Below are 27,516 nucleotides of genomic sequence, written 5' to 3'. Positions count from 1 at the left end.
TCCTAGGTTACACTTTACAGACAGAACAAATCCCTTATAGTAATGTAAACAAAATAACTTTTCCCTAACGCGTGAACTTGAGAACTTCAGTCCATTCTTTTTGGATTTGCACTTCTGTGTGGACTTCCTGATGGAGAACGACTTTTTAGGAGATGGAGATGTGGAATTTTGATCGGCTGCTTCTTGGTCATGAAATAGACCTGGATTTGGATCTCGACCTTGAGTGGGATTGGAGATACGATACCTAGATCCTATTATAGAACCAGACCTAGATCTTCTGAGTGAGGCTGATCTTGACCTCCGTCTGTGGCTCCGGCTGCGTGAGCGAGAGTATCGCCTTTCCCTGGATCGGGAATGTGATCTCGGTCGTGACCTGCTTCTTCATCGGCTATATCGATGACAGTGTTAAGCATAATGCCCCTTTTCACCACACTCATAGCTTCTATCATTAGGATCAAAGGGACGATGGGCAGGTGGCCTATCAAAACGAGATCTCCGAGGCATGCCTGTTGATAGTTCAACCCTCACTGGAGAACCACAAATCACTTTCCCATCCAATCCTCAAACGGCATCCTCTGCATCTCTAGGGTCTTCAAATTCCACAAAGGCAAATCCTGGAGGATTTCTGGCAATCCATACAGTTCTTAAGGGCCCATAGTAACTGAATGCCCTTTCTAACTCTCCTTTACCAGCACCAGTTCCCAGGTTACCAACACTTGTTTCTCCTCCATACCACCCGCAACGTGACGTGATGGCCAGCCCGTGTACTCAGCTCTAGCTTGTAATGCTCACAGCACGAGTAGCACAGAGGCGGCTGCACAACCTCCTCTGTCAGCCATCCTGGTGGCTCTACCAGTCCTAAGTTTTAAAATGAGGATACTGATACTTCCAAACACTGAACAAGCTAGCAAAATGGCATAGTAGTTAAGGGCACTTGCTGCCAGACCCAAAGACCCATTCAGTTCCTGGAACCTACATGGTAGGAGAGAACTGTCTCTAGCAAGTTGTCCTCTGACCTCCATGCATGTGCTTACGTGCACGCACATGCGCATACACACATATACATGTGCACACACGTAAGTGTAAAAATCTTACAAATGTTGGATGCAGTTGTTACTTTTCTCACCTGTATGGCTGAATATTTAACAGAAGCAGCACAGGAAGGCGAACATATTTGAGCTTATTTTGACTCATGGCTGATGGGATTAAGTCCATCATGGCTGGAAAGGCATGAGGGCTGGAGCAGTTTGGTCCACAGCTCCCAAACATCACTGGTCTTTGTCCCAAGTGTCACTACTACTCAGTAAAAGCTTCCACTCTGGTGAGGAAGGGACCAGGCTAGGCCCAGGCTGGTGGGTCTGATTTTCCTCTGAGGAGGACCCAGGAAGAAGTTTCACTTTAGGTGGGTCCTTTTATGAAGCATGAGTGCCTGGCTGCTTTGTGTCTTAGGTTATTATCAGTTTCCTTTACAGTGGACTCCCTTACAGCCAGTCAGGCAGGTGCTGAGCCCCTCCTTCACCTCAAAGCTGAGGTGTAAAGTGTAGGCAGTACAGTGGGCAGGGTATCCAGCCAGAGATGGCTAAGCAGAAATCAACCAGGAATTCTGAATGTATAGTATTTGGGGCTCTGCCCTGTACCACCAACATGGCCTAGGGGAACCTGCCCCCTGCTGAGTTCCCTCATCTGACTTGTTGACTTTGTCATCCAGTCCTACACTACAGTTGAGGGCCACCATCTCAGTAAATGGAACCAGCTACCTGAATACACAAAGAAAGAGCTGGCTGGGTTCAGCAGGGCTCTTGTGATCTGAAGGATAAGAGCTAGAAAGTGCTGCTCTAGTGTGTTTTGGGATTTCTGTGTGGGGCTTGAAATCCCAGGAGAGCCACTGAACTGGGAGAAAGCTATGGCTGCTGTGGCCCAGTCATGTATGAACAGTGAGGAGCAGCTGGCTTCTCTGCAGAAGAAGACGCCTTCTCAGCTTCCTCTAGAAGGTTTCCTAACACTCTTCCCCTGCAGGTGTCTGCAGCAGCACCCTACAAGTGGACTGCCTACAGCCAGTATCATCCTCTGCTTCCATGACGAGACCTGGCCCACACTCCTGAGAACTGTGCACAGCATCCTGGACACAGCACCCAGGGCCTTCCTACAGGAGATCATCCTTGTAGATGACCTCAGCCAGCAAGGTAACCCTGGATCACTGGGAGGAGGCTGGCCTTGGACCAGAAGGGAAGAGGGAAGGACAGGAGGAAGGGGGGAGGGTTTCATGTAAAAGAGGAGGTTCAAGCCCATAGGCAAGCTTCCGATGAAGAGGGAACATACACTGCAGTGTCCATAAGGAATCACTGGAGGACCCCAGAGGAGGTCAGTAAGGCCACAAGGAGGGGCAGAAGAGGAATCATCTAAGCCAGGAAGGACAAGAACAGGGAACTCCGTGGTCTGGGTAAACTCAAGAGGCTCATGAAGAGAGTCACTTCAGTCTGAGTGGGCTGGGCTTCTCTTCCTCAGCTTTTGTCTTGCCCCACACCCTGTTAGCCTCTCTCCAAGATATAATGTCTAAAGAAGGTAGTCTTTACATGCGTGCTCACTGCCTGCTAGGTGTTGGGCAAAACCTGCCTGCTGTCCAGAGGGGAAAACTGAGGACCAAAGATAAGAAGCTGAGTTGTGCTAAGTGAGGAAGAGTTGGGCCCAGAGCCCAGACTATAGGATGTGGTGGATGCTTTCTCTGTCAGGATGCTCAGGACAAAAAAACCACATGAAAAGACAGAGAAGCTCCAACTCCCACAACCTGACCTCCAAGTGAGTGGGTCGCAGACTTCATTTCCTGAGCTCCCTGGACAGACTTGTTAAAACTAACTGTGACTGCTGGGTAGAAGTGGGAGACTGTAATCCCAGCTACTGAGAAAGCTGAGGCAGAGGGTTCACAAGTTTCAGAAGGTCAGCCTGTGATAAAGAAAGAGTTCAAGTCCAGCTTAGACAATTTAAAGGGAACTTCTAACAGATTTTTTAAATATATGAGCCAAGCCTGGTGACACACACCTTTAATCCCAGTACTCTGGAGGCAAAGGCAATCATATCTCTGTGAGTTCAGGGCCAGCCTGGGGCTACATATTGAGACCCTGTCTCAAGGAAAACAAAGAATTAACATGCAAAAAAACTGAACAGGGAAGTTGAGGCCCATGAAGCTTCAGTGTGCCACAAAGAGCGAGGTCACTGAGAAAAGCTGGGAGTAGGAGAGATGATCCTCCCCAGGGAAGAATTACCAATTGGTTGTTCAATGCCAATTAGTCAGTCCTGAAAACATACATACAAATAACATTTAATCCCAGCACTTGGGAGGCAGAGGCAGGCAGATTTCTGAGTTCGAGGCCAGCCTGGTCTACAGAGTGAGTTCCAGGACAGCCAGAACTACACAGAGAAACCCTGTCTCGAAAAACAAAAACAAACAAACAAACAAACAAAGATAGATAGATGTGTGCGATAATAATTAGTGAAAAGGGGCCACAAATTTGAAGGAGAGTGGGAAGGGGTATATGGGAGGGTTTAGGAAGAGAAAGGGTGGGAAGAAATGTTATACTTAATGTGAGGCGCGCGTGTAGTGTCTCGCCGGCAAGAACGCGCACACACACACACACACACACACCAGAATCCTTCCGTATGAACACGTTTATTCCCAAAAACCAAAATGGTGGAAGAAGACCCCCAGGCCTGGAAAAGCACTGCTATATATCCTAGAGCGGGGTATTCACCTCTGATTGGCTGCTTACTCGTTGGGCGCCAAACGCCGTGGGATGGGCTTTAACTTTGGCGGGCTTTTACCATGGCACATGCGCAATTTACTTGTTTACTAGGAAGAATTATGGCTGATAGCGCCACCTAGCGATGGCGGACTTTGCCAGCACCCGCCGCGGCTCTCTACATCTGCCCCTTTTTTGTTTTAAAACAGAGGGTGGTAGAGGTCCCTGGGAAGGTTACGTAACTCCCATATTTGGGGGTCTCACGGCGGGTCTGAGTCTCTTTAGAGGGTGGTGCTCAAATGTTTGAGGCTTTACAGGGTGTCTTTACCAGAAGCCCTTGGGTACAGCGGCTGAGGAATCTGTCTACTGGCTATTTCTTTTTTGATTTGTTAAACAGGCACTGGTCAATGTCCCGTGTCTAGGCTGGCTGACATTTCTCCACAGCCAGCACCAAAGAATGGTGAGCTCTCTGTCTAGGCTACGAGGGTCGCGCACCCACACCTGGCATTCTCAGAATGTGCGCCCCAGGTTGTGGTCACTCGTAATGCCTGTCACCGGGTAAAATCACCATTCGTGGTGTACCTCTGGCATATGGGATCAGCTTATTCCTGTCGTTGGGACCAATTGGCAGCTGGCCTGGAGACAAAAGGATGGAGTTATCTATCTGGCTGTTCTTGGCCTGTCTAGTGTGGTACCGGTTATGACTCAAACTCAAGGCCGATCAAGCAAATTCCATCTTGGGGGAATAACCAATCAAGAACTGATAGTTTAAGACGGTCTCCCTTACCCTACCAGGTGCAATGGAAACAAGTCCTCTGGGTGCAAGGGCTAAGGGGAACAGAAAGAGATGCAAACACCCATCCCTGTGCAATGGAGTCATCTCCTAGGGGTGCAAGGGCTGTTTGTCTCAAAATTCAGGTACCACAGCTACACAGACAAGGATCAGCCAGGCCAAGACTCCTCACTGACCCAGTGTAATGGGCAAATCTTCTGGGGTGCAACGCTGATGGCCTAACATTTAGCACCACAACTCGTGAAGGGGAGACTGCTTATAATTGAAGCAGTGATAACCACACTGCAGGGGAAGCCCCTAGTTTTTTGGTCACAAGTGCCTGTGCAAAAATAGCCTTGTCAAGATTTTGTTGAGCTCTGAGTTTGTAAACCAACCAAAGGATGAATACTAATCCGCAACATAGGGCATACCAAACAGGCCTACTCCCACCCACTTTAAAAAAAAAAAAAGGAAAGAAGAAAAAGAAAGCTGGAGAAATCCAGGAGGACAGTCCCTCAGTCAGGGACAGATCCACGCGTCGAGTTGATGTTCACCACAGCTGCTCTCAATTTTCTGAGTGTCTCACTGAAGTTTTCTGACCAATTTCCTGTAAGATACTGAAACAATTTTCTGGACAGATTAGTTACACGAGTAAAGTTTTTATACTGTACACTGGTGATGTAAAGTGTACCCAGTTTTTTCTTCACATCTCAATTGGGCTAATTGAAAGAGGATATCTAATCTCTCTCTCACTAAATCAAGGCGTTGATTAAGGATCATTAGTCCGCCTTTTAGTTGGGCGCTGGCGGAGGTTTGAAGGTTAACAGCCTCTACCACCATGGCTGACAATAGGTTGACGGTAGTGCCCATCTGAACAGAAGTTGACATAGCAATCCCAGTGGCAGTGGCGGTAATGGCACTAACTAATATCGTCGCCACTATGGCTGCAGTTATACCAAAATCTCTTTTTTGTCTAAATAATGACAAAGTGGAAGGAGTCTCCACGGGGATGGGAACCCATCGCGTGACTCTGGCAACCATAGCGCGAATGAATCTTTCAGAATTTTAACGCTGGGACATCTAGCAGGTTTTATTGGTACAATTCTTAAAGGTGAAATTTGATAAAATAAACAAAAATACTAGGAACCTGTATCCCTTGGATCAGCACAAGGGCTATCATCAGAGCCTGGAGGGTCCGTCTGGGTGTCACCTTCCAGTATCGCGAGTCGCCGCGTCAGCCGCTCTGGTAGCCAAAACGGGTTGTCTTCTTCCTGTGGGAACACACAGACCGCTCCCCTGGCTCTTAATAAAACAATATCTGGGCCCTTCCATTGTCCGGTCAAAATGTCTTTTTATTTGACCATCTCTTTTGGCCTGTCAGGCTCTAAACAGTGACGGTCAGCAGTCGAATGGCCCTGACTATCCAGATTTAAAATATTGAGGGTAAAAGGTGTTTATCTACCCCTCATCAGTTAATTGTCAAGGGGAATTAGGACTTATATCTCCCTTGAGAATATACAACAGAGGTTTACATTCTTCTATGGTAAGCTGAAGATGAGGTTTTAGCCAATTAATATCTGTTAACAACTTTTGAGAATCACTTTTCTGGAGCAACAAGTACTCTAAAATCTTAAAGCTCATTGTACTAGAGCAAAGGCTTGTAGAAAAACTCTTTTAGAGAGATCAGCCAATAAAATATACAATGAATAATATATACTGAGAGATTTAAACGCTTTAACCTTTTGTATTAAAGCAACAACAAATTTTTTTAAGGCCATTAATTATTCTTTGAGGCAAGCTTTTTTAATGAATGGCTTCATGGGCTCTCAAAAATCACAAGCAATTTCACTTAATGCAAACCTCTCATCTTTACCAGGAGGTAAAGGAACTGTATAGAACAATCCTTTAAATCTATAATAATTTTATATGCATTTACTTGAATGGCAGCTGGAGTAGGCAAGTCAGGCTGTAGTGTCCCATTAGTTTTATAAATCTTAAATTTGAACTTTGTTTCTGGATCAATTGAATAACCAACTCTTTTTAGCTGAGTGAAGTATCAGATAAAGCCAAGCTGAAGGCAATCTTGTCCTCTAATAATTGTTAAATAGCCCCAGTATCTATCAATCTTTTAAAACCTTTTTTTTCTTTTAATTATTAATTTAAGATTAGGTCTCTTGTTATGTTTTTAATCTTGGCCTATATCCTGAGGCCTGGCCCAAGGACTATCTTTTCTGCACCAAGGACAGGTTTGTCAGGTAACCTTGGTCACCTGACTGTTGTTCAAGCCTCTGTTCCTGGGACAGTCACTTTAAAGACTATCTAAATTTCTACATTTAAAACACCCCCCATCTCTATGGCTCTGTGCAAGCTATGGCCAGACCCTGATTGTATGAGGGTGCAATTTCATTGCAAAGACAAGTATCTAAGTCTGTCTTTGCTTGTATGGTTTGAGAGCTGTGTGGGCAGTTTAACCTGATTAACATCACACTGACCTTGTCTTACAAGCCTGTTAAGATCCCAGTCTGTATGTCTTAATTTAAATGTAAATGTTCTTAATCTGTAGCAGGCCAGCATTGTATCACAACCCATTTTAAATATTTTTATTTAACTCTACTTGCTGTCTCCCCCTTCCATAACATGGGCGAATCAAAAAATTTTAAACTAAAGATTACAACTGCCAACTGTAGCCAATGGAATACTGGCAGTTTAACTAAATTTTTTAAATTTCTTTTGTAACATTAGAGTATAACCATTAATTTTGAGAAGCAAAAGCAAAACCAATTTAAACAATCTACTTTTTCTAAAATCAACACCAAGTAGACTACCCCTATGCTACAAAGTTTTGCTGTCAATTTTTACATATGAATGCATGAAGCAGCTTTTACTATCTCATTGAAGAGATACTGTTTTAAAATCTTATTCTTTATACACCTGGTTTCTGAATGACTCTAACACTGAGTTAGTTTTACGCCACCTTTCGTTACCAAAGTTGTAAATTTTTAATTACACCCAATAATTTAAGCCAATAGTCTATAACCAAGACATGTAGAACATTTTTATACTTTTAAAACCAATTAGAAACAACAATGAAGTGGCTATATATCTTATTTTTAGATCAAACAAAATTTCTTGTCTTTCTAGCTGTAATTTCAAGAGAAAAGCACCTTGTCAGAGATTTTTCTAAGACAAAACAACTCTTAGCTTCCTTATAAAACCCAAAATGCTGTTGGTCTCTTTTAAAAGCAGCTTATGCCAACCTCAATTCCTGAAAAGACTTTTTTAGCTCCCAAAGGTTGGATCAAGCAGTTTTAACGATCTTTCTTTTTGAACACGTAACAAACACAGAACATTTAGACAATGAAACAAAAGGCAAACACAAACACGTGGACATTGGCTCGCCAAGGACAAACAACAAAGAAGGACCTCTAAGAACTACAGAGAATTTCAGGACGTCTCCCGAATTCTCTGCTTCTAGATGAACTCTGAAATAGCCTTTTCATTCTTTTTTGTTGATACAGCTCAGAGAGAGGACACCTGTATTTTTAAAACTCTTTCTCTCTCTCTCATATTTAAGATGTAACTTTTCATCTCGTTCATTGGAGATGTAGCTAATTTAACACTTCAATACCCTGCTTTCTAATTCTTTTTAACCCTGCTCTTCCCGCCTGAAGCGGCTTTTAGGCTGCAGGCAATGTCTGTTTAGAATTCTCTTGACCTATGTTTCGCTATCACCTCTTAGGCAAGATCGGCACTGGGTCAATATCTCATTCACCTAGACTGTCTCCCCCAAACCACTCTTCTTGCAAACACAGCCTCCAATTAACCATCACTAACGCAAGCACTCGATCTCGTGGCGGCGGCCGTTTATCCGGCTGGCATCTTTTCTCCTCATCTATCTCTTCATCTGAGTCTTCTGACTCAGAGGAAGTTAGCCCCTCCGACTCAGAGCTATCACGCCGTAAAAACCCCGGCTCCTTTACCAGATAAAGAGGTTTCTTTCTGAGGCTTCCTGTTCTCCCATCTCTCCCAAGAGTGTTCTTCCTCTCATCTCTCATCCCCGTGAATTGGTTCTCGGGGAGGCCTGATTTCCTTAATATGTCTCTTTTCTCTTTTCCTTTCTGAATTTCTAAGCACTTCCTTCCTCTCTCTGTTTCTGACATGCTGACCTGTAATCCATCTACCACTCCCCGAGCCGCTACGAGAACCAGAAGGAAGAAAACTAATGCTGCTAGCACCATGGCGAGTTTCTGCCAACTGGGGAGGGAGACGAAATAAATCAAGTCGAAACCTGTCTCTCAGAGAACATTACCTCGTTCTACGGTTCTGGATTCACTCCACGCGTGGAGGGCGAGTGGAGGGTCTTCTTAAACAGTGCCGGCGATGGTAAATTCTCCCGGGTTTCTCGGCACCAACTGTGAGGCGCGAGTGTAGTGTCTCGCCGGCAAGAACGTGCACACACACACACACACACCAGAATCCTTCCGTATGAACACGTTTATTCCCAAAAACCAAAATGGTGGAAGAAGACCCCCAGGCCTGGAAAAGCACTGCTATATATCCTAGAGCGGGGTATTCACCTCTGATTGGCTGCTTACTCGTTGGGCGCCAAACGCCGTGGGATGGGCTTTAACTTTGGCGGGCTTTTACCATGGCACATGCGCAATTTACTTGTTTACTAGGAAGAATTATGGCTGATAGCGCCACCTAGCGATGGCGGACTTTGCCAGCACCCGCCGCGGCTCTCTACAACTTAAATTACAATCTCAAAAAGAAAGCAGACAAAGGGCTGGGATATAGTTCAGTAGTGGGGCACTTGCCTGTCAGGGTGAAGCCCTGGGCTCCATTTCCAGTGCCTTCTGGATCACCTCAGGATCTCTAGATCTCAGTTTTGCCAGGGGAGTCTGCAGCCAGGTGAAGTGATGCCATCATCCGAGGGCCCACATCCCAGGCTTGTGTAACCCCTGATACAGTCTTTACTTGCGGTCAAAGTCCTCCGTTCTTGCTCAATTCAATGAGATTTAGCAGCCCCTCCCCCTGGCTTCAGGCCAAAACTGAGCCCTTGCTGAGGTCTAACAAGGGAGGATGGCAAGGAGGGACTGAAGGAGGGACTGAGCCTTTCTTAGTGCTTTTTGAGGTTCTCCCATGTTGAATTTGCCAGGTTAGCCATGGCAGAGGGTCAGAGCAGCTGGAGGCACAGGAATGGTGTACAGTGCACAAGACACATTTGGCTAGCATCTGTTGAGGCTGATAGGCAGTAGATGGGCTGGGTCTAAGTACTAAAGACTCTGGCTGGGGCAGAGTCCTCTGAGAGCCCACCTGTTGTCCCTTCCTATCAGCTGCTGAACTGACTCAGTTTCTGCCATGAATTTATGCCCTTTCTTCGGTCAGTGATATTATGACTGAGAGTTATAAAACAAAATAAACCCTTCCCTCCCCATGCTGCTTTTTGATGTTACGTTTTATCACAATAGAAACCTGAGACAGTATTCCTCTCAGGTCCTCAGCTTCTTCCTTTCCCACCAAAGGGCATCTGGATCCTTGGCTAGCCCCTGAACACAGCCTTCACTTCCTTCCAAAAGCACACAGCTAGAGGTAGCCCTGGTCTCTCATCTCCTTCCTCTTCTCGGACTAACCCTGCCACTGGGGTGAATCCTCTGGCACAACAAACACCTCAGTGGACTACCAGCTACAAAGTTTTATGACCCCCAGGTTCTTAACTCCGTTGTCCACTGTCTTAGTTGGGATTCTTTGGGGAAGAGACTGAAGCTTAGATGTAAAAGCAGATTTTCTTTTTTTTTTTTTTTTTTTTTTTATTTATTATATATGAAGACACTGTAGCTGTCTTCAGACACACCAGAAGAGGGCATCAGATCTCTCATTACAGATGGTTGTGAGCCACCATGTGGTTGCTGGGATTTGAACTCAGGACCTCTGGAAGTGCAGTCAGTGCTCTTAACCACTGAGCCATCTCTCCAGCACCCAAAAGCAGATTTTCTTGGGTGTACTCCCATTGGGAGATCATTTGCAAGGTCTCTCCTGGCTTTCTGCTCTATCCCTCCTGGTGGTTAATAGTTCTTATAAGCCACCCTAAACCTTAGAAATGACCACCCCTTAATAAAACATTGGGAGCTGAGAATCTGGAACTTGATGTGGCTTCTGAGAGTGGTCTTTGTAATGCTCAGCACAGACCTGTTCGATGTGGCATCTGTGACCCCCATTGACAGGGCCCTATCAATTCCAGAACCACTGAAGTCTGCGCTCAGTGACTATGTGGCCAGGCTAGAGGCTGTGAAGTTGCTCAGGAGCAACAAGAGACTTGGCACCATTGGAGCCCGGATGCTGGGGGCCACCAGGGCCACCGGGGACGTGCTGGTCTTCATGGATGCCCACTGCGAGTGCCACCCTGGCTGGCTGGAGCCCCTCCTCAGCAGAATAGCTGATGACAGGTAATTCGTTCCACCCGGGGATCTGCAGAGCAAGGAGTGGGTCTGGGAGAGATGGCCCATAGGTGCAGTCGCTCAGAGAACAGAGCATCCACCCACCATTTGAGAAGTACTTTGATCTCCACTATTTGCTGTCTATACTTTGGGGCTTCCAGATGCTTGAGCCTTGTAGTAAGTATGGAGAGTTCCTACTGGAAGGGAGGATAGAGGTTTTCCAGCACTGAGAAAGCTTGTATCATGTTTAATGCAGTCAATCCTGCTGGGCTGCACAGGATGGGCTGCTCATACCGTACCTGTTGATACCTCTGACTTTGACACAGATCCCATTGAGATTGTAACACACCATGGGGGAACACGCTTCTAAACTAGCCTAGACCACAGGTCACTCATGCCCAGGAAGAAGACATTAGATCCCCCATTACTAGGTTTTTTGACAACTTTCTTTACTCCTCTGCTTTGCACGCAGTGTGATGTTCTAACTAGGTCAAACCCTGGGAGTGCGGAGTTGAGAAGGCCTTACCACATCCCATGGTTAGCACTGCTCTGATGATCATGTTCCTTTTCCCATGCTCTCTTTCTCATCTCCAATCCTCTTGAGCCTGACCTATCAATCATGTCCTCAATCTTGGTAACTAGCTCACCTAGGAGTGCAGGGAGGGGCCCCAGTCACACACCATCTCTGTCCCTCAAGCAGGCCTGAGACATAGTAGGACCTCCTGGCTCCCAGACAGATAGAGCAGTTAGATTAGAACTGGACCCCATGGTTCCAGTTCCTGCACTCTGTTGTTGATCTCATTTGAAGCTGTGGATGATCACACAAAAGAAAAAAATTAATGAACCAAGACAGACCCACTTGGCCCAAATTCAAGATGGATATCTCTACTGGCTCTTGGCCTGCATCCTGATAAGGAAAGCAGATGTGTGACAAGTTTAGCACCAGACTGAGGACAAGAGACGTTCACCAAGCCTGCAAGAAGGCCATCTTTGATTCTGTTCCATGTGTGCTAGTTCTCTCAAAATTGTGGAGCCCTTGCTGATCAGAAGTTTTCTGGGCCATTCTCTGTCTAATCCCCACCCGGGTGTAACAGACGGGCGCCTCTGGGGCACCTTGGAGATTATCTTGCCCTGCCTCATGATTTCACATTAAAGGACATTTGGGAGCCAAGTAATACTGTCTCCTGCTATTCAGTGACACCCCTCCCTCACCCCATGAAGTGACTCAGGGCATTCTTTCCCGATTCTGTTTCTTGCTTTCTGAGGGAAACTGAGGCTCAGAGAGGTGGAGCCATGTGCAAAGAGTGTGAAGGACAGAAATCTGTCTGGTCAGGTTGTCTGGTACTGAATGTGATTTCTCATTATGAACCACTGAAGCTGTTTAAGGAGAAACAGCCCCTCCTGCCCTTTCCCTCATGCTGACATATGTTAAACATGGATGTCACCCTTCATGTCATCTCAGAGCAAATAGTCCTCATCGTAGGCTGAGAGAGAGGGGCATAGCCAGGCCTCCACAATCCTTGGATGAAAGCTATGTGACTCCCTCTGGTAGCTTCTGTTCCAACTCCTTTGTATCCGCCTTTCTCTATTTTATGCCTTCCCCCATCTGATCTTGGGGTCTTGATGTCTTTGGGTTCTTCTCTTCACATGCCTACTGCTCTCAGAGATTTGACCATCTTTTTATCCTCCCACAGCCTCTTCAAGACTTTTTCCCAGTCTTTCCTCTGGCCCACCTTGTCTAGCTCACTGAGAACCTGAAAGAAAGCCACCCTCAGCCACCTGAGTTATCCCCTCTGAAATCTCTACACAGTGGCCCTCTGAGAACTGGGCAAGTCTAATTTGTGTAGGACTCAGTCCTATCAGCTCTTCTGAGCTGCCTGACACTGCTCACAGCGTACACCACACCACACCGCGCTACACCACACCACGCTACACCACACCTTAGTGAAAGCAAAGCTGCTCTGGCCTTAGTGCCAGAGCTGATAGCTGCTCTCTGAGAGAGAAAGGAACCCTGCTGCCTCTGTGTCAGGAGACATCCTGTCATCAGATGAGGACCCAGTGTCTCCAAAGGAGGACAAATCTCCAGGAGCTTTCATTATGTAGTTGCAGTGTGGGTATAGAGGAGACAGTGTGGCAGCCAGTCAGCTGCTTTGAAGACCTATAATGTCCTCCACACCCTGGCCAAAGGATCTAGAGTCCGTTATCAGCCCTGGTTCCCTGGTCCTGACATGTACCTTATTAAACCCATTATATTCAAAATATAATATCAGTATGTAACCAATATAAAAATTATTTAAAGATTTACATTCCTTTTTTTTCATATTAAACATACTAAATTGAGATTCTTACCTGGGACAAAGCACAGTTTCAAGGCCAACAGGTGTTGAGTGGCCCATGGCTGCTACACTGGGCTACAAGTCCAACAGGCTGGAGTAGCCCGTGGCTGCTGATCTAGGCCACACCTTACATAGATTTTGTTTCTGTCACCTGCTAGTGAGTGGTCTGCATTGTTGTTTGATCCTCGGTTCTTTCTAGGAGCCGAGTGGTGTCTCCAGTCATAGACGCGATTGACTGGAAGACATTTCAGTACTCTGCATCCAAGCTGCAGCGAGGGGTGCTGGACTGGAAGCTGGATTTCCGATGGGAGCCTCTGGGGGAGCAGGAGCAGAAGGCCCTCCCATCCCCCATCAGCCCTGTCAGGTGAGGTCCTGCTGCAGCTGTCCCTTCACGGAGCTCACACTTGGAAAGCAAGCCATTTCAATCGTGCGTGGCAGCTTCCTGATGACAGGCACATTGGAAGGTTGGGTTGTAAAAACCAAACAAGCCAATACTGTAACAAATCGTTCAGCCAGCTACAGTGCTGCTATTGGTGTGGTATCAGTGGGGTCCAATGGAGCTCTTCCAGAAGCTTCCACGGATGGCCAGGGTGAGATTGTGGAAGAAGCAGAGCTGACCTTGATCCCAGATAACAGCAAATTCCCTGGTCACAGGACCCTGCTCAGTGAAAAGGAAGACTTAGCTGGCTGAATGCTGTGACATCATAATTCTCAAAACAGCTTTGGCAGTGGCTACTCCTATGTTTGGTTTCTGAACAATTATTTTATTTAAGTAGATTTTTAAAAATTTTTTTAGAAATTTTCTGCTGGGTAACAAACCACTTTGAACTTAGTGTGCTAAACAACAGTTCTCCAAGCTCACAGAATCTGTGAGTCATGAACTCTGGAATGCTTCAGCCAGGCTGGCTATCTCCACTTCACTGTGCCCAGAATACATACAGATTAAATCCCCAACATCACAATAATGTTAAATCCAGGGTAGCAAGCTCTTTAAACCACCTACTTCCCTAAGTGGCTGGGTGGCTGGTACAAATCCACAGTCCACGATTGATAACCACAAAATCCAAAGCCCTCTAAAAACCAAGTGTGTCGTCATAACGCACAGGGCAGCAAAAGTGTGCCTGGGCTGACATGGTGTCAGAGCCCACTCTGAAAGCAGTTTCTGGCTGACTGAAGACCGCACTAAAGAGTGCAGCCACCAAAGCTGAAAGGCAGTATGTCATGTATGCCTCTTTCTAAACTCCAAACATTCTGAATTAAAACACACACCAGGAGCCAGGTGTTGGTGGAGTACACCTGCCACCCCAAGGAAAGGTTACATGTTCAAGGGGAACCTGTGCTGGCCACAGTGAGACTTGATTCAAAAAATGAAACAAAGACTGACAAGCAAACAGCAACAAGAAAAACAATAGCCCTATGATTCCAGAGAAGAAGAGTGAGCTCAGAATAGTCCAGTTTAGTATTTAAAATATGGCATATACTGTGCCTGGCACTGTGTGCAACTTTGTATTTTAATCCCCACAAAGCTCAATTGCAATTTGGTTTGTTTGGTTTTTGTTTGTTGGTTTGTTTGTTGTCATTGTTTTGGGTTTTTTTTGTTGTTGTTGTTTTGTGAATGGTTATTTTGTCCCAGTTAGAAGTGAGGAACTCTGGGAAGTAACATGTCTCATTCAAATACCCACAAGTAACTAAATGGCTCGGGTGGAAACGGGATCAAGTAATCGCTTCAACTCCGATTGGCAACAGTCTTGAATGAATTCGTGTTTTTAATGGACTGCCTGACATGGATGCTAGACTAAATTTGAGTCCTCTGGACAAGCAGCAAGCGCTCTTAACCACTGAGCCATCTCTCCAGCCCCCACTTCTCTTTATAAGGTTCTTGGATTTCAAACATTTTTGCTCTGCTCCAGTCTTGTGATTCAAAATATTGAGCTTCACCAGAGCCCAGAGTCGTCTGTCTAAATCACTGGACCTGCCTCCAGGAAGCCCCCACCCCGGTCCTGTTTCTGTGCTTGGGGTAGAACTACAGTTTCTTATCTGGCTTCTCTGTGCAGGAGCCCTGTTGTACCCCGAGAGGTGGTAGCCGTGGACAGACATTACTTCCAAAACACCGGAGCATATGATCCCCTCCTGTCACTGTGGGGTAGTGAAAATCTCGAGATGTCCTTCAAGGTAGGTCCTTTGTCAACGGTGGCCATGGGTGGTATCTCTGGAGCCATGTGTGTAGCTCGGAGGCAGGCTATTGCCAACAGGTGTTGGGAAGAAAGTTGTGGGCAAAGCATATAAAGTCATTGCAGCATGATATGTCAAACCTCTCTTCTCCCTCCCAGCCATATCTCTTATGACATACCTTGATTTTACTCTCAGCCTCTTCTGTGAACTTGACCTTCAAAATCCCCATTGGGAGAGGGCATACCATCAGCCTTTCCTCTCAGGGCAGAGAGCTCAGAGCTTTGGGTACATTCTCTGTCTGTGGCACCCTTAGCATCTAAGGCAGCGGTTCTCAAACAGATGGGTTATGACCTTTTCACAGGGGTCAACTAAGACCTTCAAAAAACACACACTGAGATTAATAACAGTAGCAAAATGACAGTTGTAAATAGCAATGAAAATAATTTTATGGTCGGGGGTCACCACAACATGAGGAACTGTATTAAAGGGTCATAGCATTGGGAAGGTCGAGGGGATCACTTACAGGACCCACCAGTCAATGTGAAAGCGCTCTTAGCACTGAGTAGTTACATCCAAAGACTGAGGACCTGTGGGTGTAGCTCAGCCTCTCCATCCTGTGAACCATGCTGGGCCTGGACAGCCACCACCTTCTCTGTCTGTCCCACACTGGTCCTAGCATATGCTTGCGGTTCAGTCACACCAACTGTTCAAAACCCAACCCAGCAAAGATGTCCATCCTGTAACGTGGGCAGACCCATCTACTGTGGGCATGTGAATTATGTCGGGCTTGCCGTCTGCATATTGACCGAGTTTGTGGCTTCACTAACAAACGACAGATGTCTGCAGTGCCCTTTGAGTCCTCTGACGCATCTTGGGGGCACAGGCTTTGCGAACTCCATGCCTAGTGTGCTTTGTAGTTCTCGAACCAAGGCCAGTCCCAGCACTACTCCACTGTAAATTTCTGTCACCAACTATAGAATTAAGGCTTCTTGTCCAATGAGCAGTGGGGAGCTGAGAGAAGCTTCTGGAAGGAGTGAAGAAGGGGGTGTGCTTTCATCTCTGGTGTCTTTGCAGCAGGAGACAGCACTGGCTATTAGAAATTCCCTAGCCACTGCAGACATATTTTCCCGAGAAAGCATTTCCTGGTAGATGGTGCTGCCCCCTGAACTGCTTTGGGTACTGACTCTGTACTGTTTCCAGGTGGTGTTCAGGAAGTTGCATAGGTGTCAGCCATTACCCCTCAGTTCCGTCTAAGGCAACTGTCCTCTGCCATCCTGCCTTGCTGCCCGAACTCTTGGATCTCAGAAGTCCACTCTGAGCATCTGAAATACTCACACTGGCTTATGACTTGCCGGTGTTCTGCCAGCGGCTCACTGACAGGGAGGTGGGAGGGAGAAAGCCACTCACCCTCTCCTTCTGTGACAGGCCTGGCTCTGTGGTGGCTCCGTTGAAATCCTTCCCTGCTCTCGAGTGGGACATGTCTACCAAAGCCAAGATGTCAGCTTTGGGACTGACTCTGACGAGGTCATCTTAAGCAACAAGATTCGAATTGCTGAGACCTGGCTAGCTTCCTTCAAGGAAACCTTCTACAGGCAAAACCCAGAGGCCTTTGCCATAAGCAAGGTAAGGAGGGACTGGTAGGGGTCTTTGGCTAACATAAGGCCAGCAGCTTAAGGTCAGCCAAGGAAGACCTGCTCCCTTATTCTTGGCTTGAGCCTCCCTGAGTTGGCTCTCTGGAATGACCCTTCTCTATGTTAGGGCTGTCCTATGTCGCTGCCAGAACCTCCCTGGAGCATCACAGTTGACATCTGCCTGGAATTCCCAGACTTTTATAGGATGCTATGCCCTGGATGCAACCTTTCACTACAGAGCCTGATAAGGGTCGAGCCTTGTCTCTGAGGGCCCTTTCATCAGAGCTCAGGGGTTATAGAATATCCAAGACAAAGAGTAGATCTGAGTATAAAAATAAACATGAAACTCAAAAAAGCCACAGAAAGTTGAAGTTTTAACCACGTAATTAAATGCCCTTCAGTGTGCTCTATGAATTGGTCAGTTCTTGTGGAGTGACATACACATGCTATCTCCTGTGAGTCACATGCTGCCATGACACTTGCTACACTGCAAGTGGGGGCCCAAAGGACCAGCATAGGCAGGAAACCACTCCCACCAGTCTCACCAACCCACTGCTGGATAGCACAGATAAAGGCAGCATCCTCAGAGAGGGACACCCAGGCCCACCACACTCAGGGAAAGTCACACAAGGTTGAGCGATGAAGGAGCCCCAGTATCCCCTTGTCTTGAGGTCCTTAGGATTTTTTTTTTTTTTTTGGTTTTTTGAGACAGGGTTTCTTTGTGTAGCCCTGGCTGTTCTGGAACTCCTTGAACTTGTATCTGTGGTCTCTTTAATGGGAGACGACACACAAAATTTCAATACAGACCCAAGCTTGAGGCAGCTACAGTTCCCTCTTGGTCCCCAAGAGTGAGTCCAAGTATCACCCAGAGAGCAGTGCCAGCTCCTTCTGCACACAGGAGGTACCCCACCCACTACTGTAGCTTCTGGCTTGGGTTTGTAGAGGAGGATTGGAGATAAAAGGGCGATTCTCACCAGGACTCTACTTAATCCTAAGTCTAGACACCCTAGAGTGTGCTTCAACTATGGCTGCCTGGGATCACTCGGACACCAGAGGAGGGGTTGGAGGAAGATCCTGAAGCCACTGAGGGCTGAGCTAAAGAGTTTAGAGTTTACCCATTTGACAGTGGGAAGCAGGCATCCTTCTGTGGAGTTCTATAGAGTACCACAGAGAAGCTGTGGCTTTTACTTTCTGGGCTTCCTTCAGGCTAGAGCATCCGTTTTTCTTTCCTCATGTGTAATGGGTGTCAACTTAGTATTTTCTCTTTGCTTTCACACGGCCCTTGTTTAATGTCAATGCAGATTTCATTTATAAGTGACCCATTTAAAAAAAAAGAATTAAATATACTCAGACTTCTGACGTACCCAGGCCAACCTTCCGTAAGATAGGCTCATTTAGAACACAGCATGTTGGATGTAGTCCACCCAGCACAGCATGTAAAGTATTTACAGTCTACTGGGCCCCTCAACCAAAGACCACCAACTTGAAACATACACTCCTCTTCTTCTCCTTTCCTCTTCCCTTCTCCCTCCTTTCTCACCGCCACTCCTCCATATTTGGTTATTCTGTCCCCTCCCTAAAACCTCTCTCCCAGGAAATTTATTCTAACCTTCTAGATGAATTTCTTCACCAAGCAGCCTAAGGCATGAGACCAGCATTGAGGGCTGGTGACCATCTTCCTACAGTTGTAATACAAAGGAGAATATCAATGATAGGGCCCAGTGTAGCCTGAAAGAGTGGTTCATCAATGGAGAAAACTGAGATTCAGGGAAGAAGAGACGTCAACTTGCCTCTCCTCATCCCCTGACCCTGAAACTTCCCAGCAGATTTTGTCTCCACTGCCTCTGGGCCAGCTCTTGCCTTTATTAGGCCCGTGGTACAACCCAAGGAGAGCCCATCATTTCTTCACTCCAAAGAAAAGTCCTTAAGGAATAGACACTGTGGTCTTCGTAGGCTGAAGATTTGGGGATCTGTGAGAAAAGGCAGTGCTGCCTCCAATTTCAGTGGTGCCACACCTCTTTGTAGAGAAGATACCCAACTCTGCCTTCTAGGCCTCTCTCAACATAAGACCCTTCCTCCTGTTTGCAATCCTGAGATGTCTGACGGCTTTGTCCCAATCCTTCTGCTCCTTCATGTCTACGACTATCCCTCCCCTACTGTGTGAGCTTGGGGTGGAACAAGCTTTCCTGGCCTTACTCCCCATGTCCTTCTCTATCTGCAGGTTGCAAAGCCAGACTGTACAGAGCGCCTGAAGCTGCAAAGGAGGCTGGGATGCCGGACATTCCACTGGTTTCTGGCCAATGTCTACCCTGAACTGTATCCATCTGAGCCCAGGCCCAGGTTCTCTGGAAAGGCAAGGCACAGCCTGGGACAGGGGAGGTCACTTGCCAAGACAAAATCATGAATCCTCTACACAGGGCAACCAGTTATAGGCTCAGCAGGGGCTCAGAGGCCCTTGGACTCCCCCTCCCTGCCTCCCTGCCTCCCTGCCTCCCTGCCTCCCTGCCTCCCTGCCTCCCTGCCTCCCTGCCTCCCTGCCTCCCTGCCTCCCTGCCTCCCTGCCTCCCTGCCTCCCTGCCTCCCTGCCAGCCCTAGGAAGGTAGCTATGTTTCTCTATAATCCATGCTAGATCCATGGCTTGACTCCTTCTGAAGGTTTCTGTCTTAAGATAAGTGGCTTGGACTTGACTCATCTCACTGTGACTGAACCATGCACACTGGGATAAGGTCTAGAGGGGACAGGGGATTAGAACCTGTTTCAAGCCAGGCAGTGGTGGCACAAGCCTTTAATCCCAGCACTTGGGAGGCAGAGGCAGGTGGATTTCTGAGTTCAAGGCCAGCCTGGTCTACAGAGTGAGTTCCAGGACAGCCAGAGATACACAGAGAAACCCTGTCTCGAAAAACCAAAAAAAAAAAAAAAAAAAAGAACCTGTTTCAAGGCATCTTCTATATGAATATCCATTTTCAGCTCCACAACACTGGATTTGGCCTCTGTGCAGACTGCCAAGCAGAAGGTGACCTCCTGGGCTGCCCCATGACACTGACTCCTTGCAGTAACAACCGGCAGCAACAGGTGGGTGATGATACTTCTTGGGATGGATAGCATCCCAACTTATAAGGCGGTGCTGTTTCCTAGGATGTCGTCCAGTTCTTCAAAGTAGCTCCTTTGACAGCCCATGGCCCCACTGTGATGACTTGTCACAAGTCTACCCACAGCATCCTCACCTTAGGACTAGCATCAAAGAATGGGGCATCTCGTTAGAAGGGATGAAGGGGCTGCTTATCCAGCCCTTGCCTCTGCCACATGAGGAAGCTGTGTCATAGAACCACCAGCCCAGGAATGCCCACCTCAGGTCCTCCAGCACTGAGGAAAGTTCCAAGAGTCTAGATAGAAAAGAAGTAATAAAGGCAGGGGAGAACCTAGATTCCCGTGGGCCCTTTGGCCATTTGGAAGAATACTGGGTTCTTTTTCTTTTTTTAGATTTTATTTATTTATTTTATGTATATGAGTACACTGTAGCTGTCTTCAGACACACCAGAAGGAGGCTTTGGATCCCATTACAGTTGGTTGTGAGCCAACATGTGCTGGGAATTGAACTCAGGACCTTTGGGAGAGCAGTCAGTGCTCTTAACTGCTGAGCCATCTCTCCAGCCCAAACACTGTGCTCCTTACAGTCTGTCTTACGTACTTTAATTTTTCATCATAGGAATAACTGTCCAACGTAACAGAAAATTGTCGATCCTGGCTGAGAGGCCATGGGTCCATTTCATTTCACAACTGGAATAACTTCTCAGTGCAGCCCGGCTCCAGATCTGATTCAGTCTATGGTAGGGGTTCTTTGAATTGAGCTGTCATACTTCAAAGCTGCCTAAATAAGTTAAGTGAGAGTCTGAGAGTCTGAGAGTCTGCGGTGAAGGAGGAAACATCTCCATGGGAAGCCTGGGGCCCAGCCTGAGGTGCAAGCCTGGGACATCTCTATGGGAAGTCTAGAGCCCAGCCTTCTAGTTCGAGCCTAAAGTGCTAGGCACAGGCTCAGGGCCTGGAGGGTACACAGGGAAGGAGTTGGTTCATGATCTTCTTGGTCTCTTGCATCTTTGTACTTTACCATTTTTCCCTAAAATACCAGTGGGCATTCACACAAGATACATTAGTAAGTTTTTGCATCTCTGTGATCTAAATATCTGACAGAAACATAGGAGGAAAGGGTTTTTTGTTTTTGGTTTCGTTTTTTAAGCTCACTGTCTCAAGAGGATTTCAGTTCCTCTTGAAACATGTCCAAAAGGCATGACAATGGGGGTGGCAGTGGGGGTGGCCTGTCGCTGGTGATGTAAGTATGAAGTATTTGGTAGCTTGCACACAGGGTGCTGAGTAAGCAGCAGATAAAGCCAGCCAGGCCCAGAGGTGTGTATAACCTTCAGAGGCTTGCCTCTAGAGCTCGGCTTCCAAAAGCCAGGCCCCACCTCCTAAGGCTACACTGCCTTCAAAGCAGGGCCACACGCTGGGGAACTGAGCATGCGAAGCACGGGCCCATGGAGGATGCTTCACATTCAAACAGAAACACCAGACACAAGAGATGAAGGCAGACAGAGCCACGTGAGGAAGTCACATGTTACACTGACAGCTGTCCTAGTCTAGACAGAGCCACGTGAGGAAGTCACATGTTAGGCTGACAGCTGTCCAACTCAAGAGCCAGCTTTGAATCAAGTTCCCACTGGCTAGCTGTGCGATCTTGGTGGGCAATATTGGAAAATAAGTAAGCTGACCACCCTTCCCCCCTGGCCTGGGGAAAAAAAACTAAATATATGCCAGATAAAAAGAATATAAAAGACCCCTTTCCGTGCACAGGTCCAGTTTACGAGAAAGAAAGGGAAATATCCAAGAACAAAAACTCAAGCGGCAATTGGGAATTTTCCATTTGCATGAGCCGGGCTTCCCTGAGAGGGGACAGGGGTCAGTGGCCACCAGCCTCAGGAGTTCAGGAGTGTGGCTGCAGGAGGGGAGAAGAAGCTTCAGCTCACGAGCGATGAAGCTGGCGATGCTGCTGCTGAGTGTGATCCTGCTTTGACAGTCACAGGGAAGTCTGTCCTGGAAAAGCTGCACTAAAAACGCCTCCCCCGTGACCATGGAAACAACAGGGACATTATCTGCCACCACAGATAGGATTTTGAGTGGGAAAAAAAACGACTCTCCCTTTGCCCACAAGCTTGCTTCTGAGATGTGTTTAGGGTCCAAATTTATGCTAACTGTGCAGTTTTGGAATTTTCAAGCAAGGCAGACCACTATACTTAATTTACAAATTAGCAGGGCCTAATGTAAATGGAAAACATGATGCCAGTATTCAACAGTTATTAAGAATTTTGAGACAGAGGCAGCAATGTATAAACTACATAGATTGAATCAAAAGCATGAAACCAACCTTTCTGAGTATAGGGCTCACGTGACTTCCCCGGGCTCACATGACTGCACAGGCTGTACACCATGATGCCAGCCCTGTCTCCGTCACAGTTAACATAAAAAGAAGTCCCAGACTATGTGACTCTTCCTGCCCCGGGAATCATCAGTCAACACGGTTCACAGAGACGATGGGAGCAGAGCGGTTAGAGAAGTTCAGATGCCCCATGAGAACATACGGTCAATGATCACACTAGGACAGTTGCAGGGAGTCAGAGCAACTTGATTTGTGGTGATTCAAGGCTTATATAATTTGGGGGATGGGGAGGTAAAAACATCCAGGATGGGCAAAAGTCATTGACAGAAGGCTTAGGGTACCGAAATGCCTCGTTAGCATTGGGAAGAATTTCAGGAATCTCAGGTGCTAGCTGAACCAGTTTGGAAGTTGATCCTGTAATCTGAGGCTACCTGACTGAGGGGGTGATGAATTCCCCAGACAAGGTCAGAGAAGGAGAAGCCCTACTAATTAAGGGAGTCTTCCACTACACACCAAGCCTCAGAAGACTATCTGCTCAATGGGGGACTTTGACCTTGATTAGCAGACTTTTTCCCACAGGAAAAACAGAATCTGGCAGGAACAAACAGAATATGGCGCTGCCAAAACTGCACAGGTCCCTCACAGTTAAAGCTCCTCTGTAAAGATCCACACACTCCAGCTCTATAAAACCCTGGAGGCAATGGAATCCATGATCAAGAGTCCACAGACACCACAAACAACAGGGAAATTGGTCAGGGCTAGGTAAGATGTCTCTAGAAAAAAACAGCCTGGGCCTCAGAGAGATCCCTTGCCTGGCCTTACAGCAGTGCACACCCAGCACTGGCAGCTTTTAAAAACAGCCTTATCTGCACACAGGAAACAGAATACCAGAAGAATGGAAGAATGTGGAAATCGAATCCAGGATGCCTTTCTTGGTTTCTGGCATGGCTCCTGAGAACCCAGGGAAAGTCTTGTTGCTGCCGTCCCTGTATAATCTGAAAATGGTCTCTAGAACTCGGCTCTTCTGTGTGTTCCTTTGTCTCCCCTTGGCTGTGGACAGGGTGTCCTTTTGGCTTCACTAACTTCTATCCCCTCTGCCCAGAACCTGGAGCACACCAGCAGGAAGGAGATTCTCTTCGGCAGCCCACAGCACCTGTGCTTCGATGTCAGCGGAGAGCAGGTGATTCTGCAGAACTGCACGGAGGAAGGCCCTGCCTTCCACAAGCAGCACTGGGACTTCCAGGAGGTAAGTATCCCATTCCAGAAACACAGGGTGATCACAGGGAACTTCTGGTCAGCTAGAACATCTGGGCAGACTGACCTTGTTAGCACGGCAACCTGGGCTCTTCCTAGACCTCCAGTCCTCTCCACAGTGGTACTTCTGTTGTTGAGCTTACTGGCTTAACCTTGGGGTCTCTGGTCCCCAGCCTCAGGAGATATGCTGATCTGTCCCCCATGTCATTACGAATCATTAGCTTGGATTAGCTTGGATGATGGAGTATGTTACAGAAACAGCCCACTCAGTGCTGTAGATTTAGGAGTGATGCAATCTAAAGTTAAAATATATATATACATATATATGGTCTGATGTGTGTGTGTGTGCGTGTGCGTGTGCGTGTACCTAGAGAGATAGCTTGGTGGTAAGAACACTAGCTGTTCTTTAAAAGGACCCAGGTTCAATTCCTAGCATGCACTTGGAGGCTAGCAACTATCTATAATTCCAGTTCAAGAGAATCTGCTGCCCTCTCCTGGCCTCTGCTGGCACTGCATGAACATGGTGCACAGATTTACATTCAGGCACTCACACACATAAAATGAAAATAAACATTTTTAAAGTATTCAAAAGTAAATATATGGCTGTCATTTTCTTCAGTATGATACACATTCCATTGTAAATGCTTCATCATTTTTATGAAGTTCTTACCCCTATATTTCCTGTAGATAAATTCTAGATCCTTCCCAGAGAATACACATTAACAGAGAGAAAATAGAGGGATTATAATACTTAGATGGGTGAGTGGCTCCAGGTACTGAATTGAGAAAAGGCCAGTCTTCCATGTGTCTGTGGACTTGAGCACGAGACAAGTCCTTACAGCATCAGAACAATCAGAAGACGGTCCCTAAACCTCATTCCTACCATGTGTCCCTCTTGTTCTACCGTTGAGGGTCCCTCAGTCTCAGGACCACGGTCACCACATCTACAGTATGTGTCCATGCAGTTTCCTTTCTTCACGTCCTTCTGAGTTCAGTTAGGGTACCACTAGGCAAATAAATACATATTCACATATTTTCTTCAAATTCTGACTGAGAGTAAAGCAGATAAAATTAGTGGAACTCCACATCGGTGATTCATAGAGCAGAGAGGCAAACCCCATCATAGAAACTTAAGCTGAGTTCCAAACAAGCAACAGAGTCAAAAGATCAGTAAGAGACACACATGGCAATATTTCCAGGAATCAAAAAATAAGATGTGTCTGGAGATTCAGTTCAGTGGTCTAGAGCACTTGCCTGTTGTACATAAGGCCCTGGGGCCAGTATCCAGGAATATACATACATACATACATACATACATACATACATACATACATACACACATACACACATACATACATACATATGGTGTGTCTATGTGTGTATGTGTATAAGGTATTCTTCAGTCAGAAAAAGAGTAAGTACTATTCTTGGTGGACTATTTATAACATAAAAGCACTGCAAACAATCTAAACATCCATCATAGCTGAATAGGTAAAATGTGGGCACATGTCTATCCTAAAGCTTATTTCTTAGGAATGGTCACTTATCTCCTAGAAGTAATTCCATGTGATGAAATATTACTCAGCCTTAAAGTGGAAGGAAGTTCTGTCACGTAGTGCAACAGGAGTGACCCTTGAGGACATTAGGCTAGATTAATAACTAACTCACACACAAACATACAGAGGCATGCGCACACACACATACAGACACACACACACATACAGACATGCACACATACAAACTCACACACACACACATGCAAACTGAATCATTTCACGTTATATATTTTATGTGAAGCAGTTAAAGTCTTAGAAACATGAAGTGAACAGTGGTTATCTGTGGCTGAGGAAGAAAGACTTATTATTTAGTGAGAAGAGAATATTTTCATCATGAAAAAGTTATGGAAAACTAACATAGTTAATATTTCTAAACTTTAGGATTGAAAATGCTTTAAAAGTAACAAGTTTTAGTATGTCTTTTACCATAGTAAAAAGAAAGAAAACAGCAATGAAGTAATAGTTTTTGCCTCAACATGAATGTCTTAGGGTTTTATTGCTGTGAACAGACACCATGACCAAAGCAGCTCTTATAAGGAAAACATTTCATTGGGGCTGGTTTACAGGTTCAGAAGTTCAGTCCATTAACATCAAGGTGGGAGCGTGGTAGCATACAGGCACACACGGTGCAGGAGGAGCTGAGAGTTTTATATCTTCATCTGAAGGCTGCTAGGAGAAGACTGGCTACCAGGCAGCCAGGATGAGGGTCTTATAGCCCACACCCACAGTGACATACCTAGCTCCAACAGGGCCACACTACCAAATAGTGCCACTCTCTGGGCTGAGCATATACAAACCATCACATTGAATAAATCAAGAAAACGCCCAAAAGGAAGGAGGCTAGTTATAAAGGAACCACACTATACAATTATGCTTATATTAAATGTCTAGACTAGGGGAATGCAGACCCACAGAAAGGAGACTGCTGATTCTCTGGCTAGAAGGAGGACAGAAGGGCAAATGGCTGCTAATGGGTAATGGTGTATTTTGGTAGTGATGGAAATATTCTGGAATATACTAAAGACAACTAGTTTGTGTATTTTAAACAGTCTGTACATTGGAATATCTCAATGAAGAAAAATTTATAACATTGTAGCTAAAATTGTTTAATTTTGTAAAGAAATCAAATTTTTCTTGAAAGGGAAGAGCTAGGGTCAATATTAAATTTTCTGGAGTGGAGTTACACCTTTGTCTCTTGGGTATGGCTAGTCTGAGTAGACCTTCAGGATACCCTCAGTCTTGCTTGCTTCTGTAACCTAGAGGCCACAATGTCAAATTGCAGGTTTTACAGAGAGTAGTGCTACTAATGAACCCCTGTTAAAAGCACAAACTCATGAACGCAGTGGTAACAGTGTCTCTGACAATACAACAGGCAGACTGGACACACCCTGACCAGAGTTATCCTGACCAGAACTTTCTAAGAAATGACACAACCGTATAACAGCAATACAAACAATGGAATTTATGACCCTATAGGCTTGAGTGACATCTAAATGTTAGAGTTAATTAAATTATATTTTCCATTAACTAACAATCCTACCATTCCCTCCAGACTAGTTCACACCACCTCTGATAGTCTTTAATGCTCAGCAGAAATCTTTAAAACGTCCTTCTTTGCTGACTGTCAGGAATTGGGCTTCTTCTTTCTCTTTTCAGGATGGAATGATCATCCATGTTCTTTCTGGAAAATGCATGGATGCTGGGGTTTGGCCCAACAGTAAGAATTTGTACTTGCATCAGTGTGATGGCAAAACCAGCCAGCTGTGGCGATTCGACCAGATCCACCCTGTAGATGAACGATGAGTAACCGTGACAGAGAGCAAACAAATGCTGGGTATCACATTTCCCTTGCTCCTGTCTGTCCTGAGGCAGCCCCTACTGTCTGGGCCTCAGCGTAGGAGAGAAGAAACTTCGTTAAAACAAACAACAAAAACGTGGAAAATCTCTCCAGGTACATTATGCCATTGATTGTCGACTGGTTTTTGTTGTTTGGTATGGTTTTTCAAGACAGGATTTCTCTGTGTAGCCCTGGCTGTCCTGAAGCTAACTCTAAGGACCAGGCTGGCCTCAAACGCATAGCAATCCACCTGCCTCTGCCTCCTGAGTGCTGGGACTAAAGGTGAGAGCCACCACTGCCTGGCTATGTTGGCTGTTTTTTTTTTTTTTTTTTAAAGAAAAACAGTGGATTCATTGTCT

The 27,516-nt window shown here is 46.2% G+C and overlaps 1 protein-coding gene and 1 pseudogene across 1 annotated transcript in view; one reads left to right on the top strand and one right to left on the bottom strand.

The window, feature by feature from the left end:
- The window catches only part of Galnt15 (polypeptide N-acetylgalactosaminyltransferase 15), a 37,817-nt gene extending 10,572 nt beyond the window's left edge, over positions 1-27,245 (top strand). Inside the window, exons 2-10 of the mRNA XM_028787556.1 lie at positions 2,017-2,183; positions 10,748-10,952; positions 13,479-13,643; positions 15,334-15,451; positions 16,877-17,074; positions 19,304-19,435; positions 20,050-20,154; positions 23,613-23,756; positions 26,977-27,245. Of these exons, the coding sequence (XP_028643389.1) occupies positions 2,017-2,183; positions 10,748-10,952; positions 13,479-13,643; positions 15,334-15,451; positions 16,877-17,074; positions 19,304-19,435; positions 20,050-20,154; positions 23,613-23,756; positions 26,977-27,123 (1,381 nt within the window). The 3' untranslated portion in view covers positions 27,124-27,245. The remainder of the gene's footprint in view (positions 1-2,016; positions 2,184-10,747; positions 10,953-13,478; positions 13,644-15,333; positions 15,452-16,876; positions 17,075-19,303; positions 19,436-20,049; positions 20,155-23,612; positions 23,757-26,976) is intronic.
- LOC114638938 lies at positions 87-1,735 on the bottom strand (annotated as a pseudogene).
- Positions 27,246-27,516: the final 271 nt, after the last annotated feature.

Source organism: Grammomys surdaster, unplaced genomic scaffold, assembly GCF_004785775.1.
Source record: "Grammomys surdaster isolate TR1022 unplaced genomic scaffold, NIH_TR_1.0 125669, whole genome shotgun sequence".
Lineage (NCBI taxonomy): Eukaryota > Metazoa > Chordata > Mammalia > Rodentia > Muridae > Grammomys > Grammomys surdaster.
The sequence above is the reverse complement of the archived record's forward strand: the minus strand, read 5'-3'. Positions and strand labels throughout refer to the sequence as shown.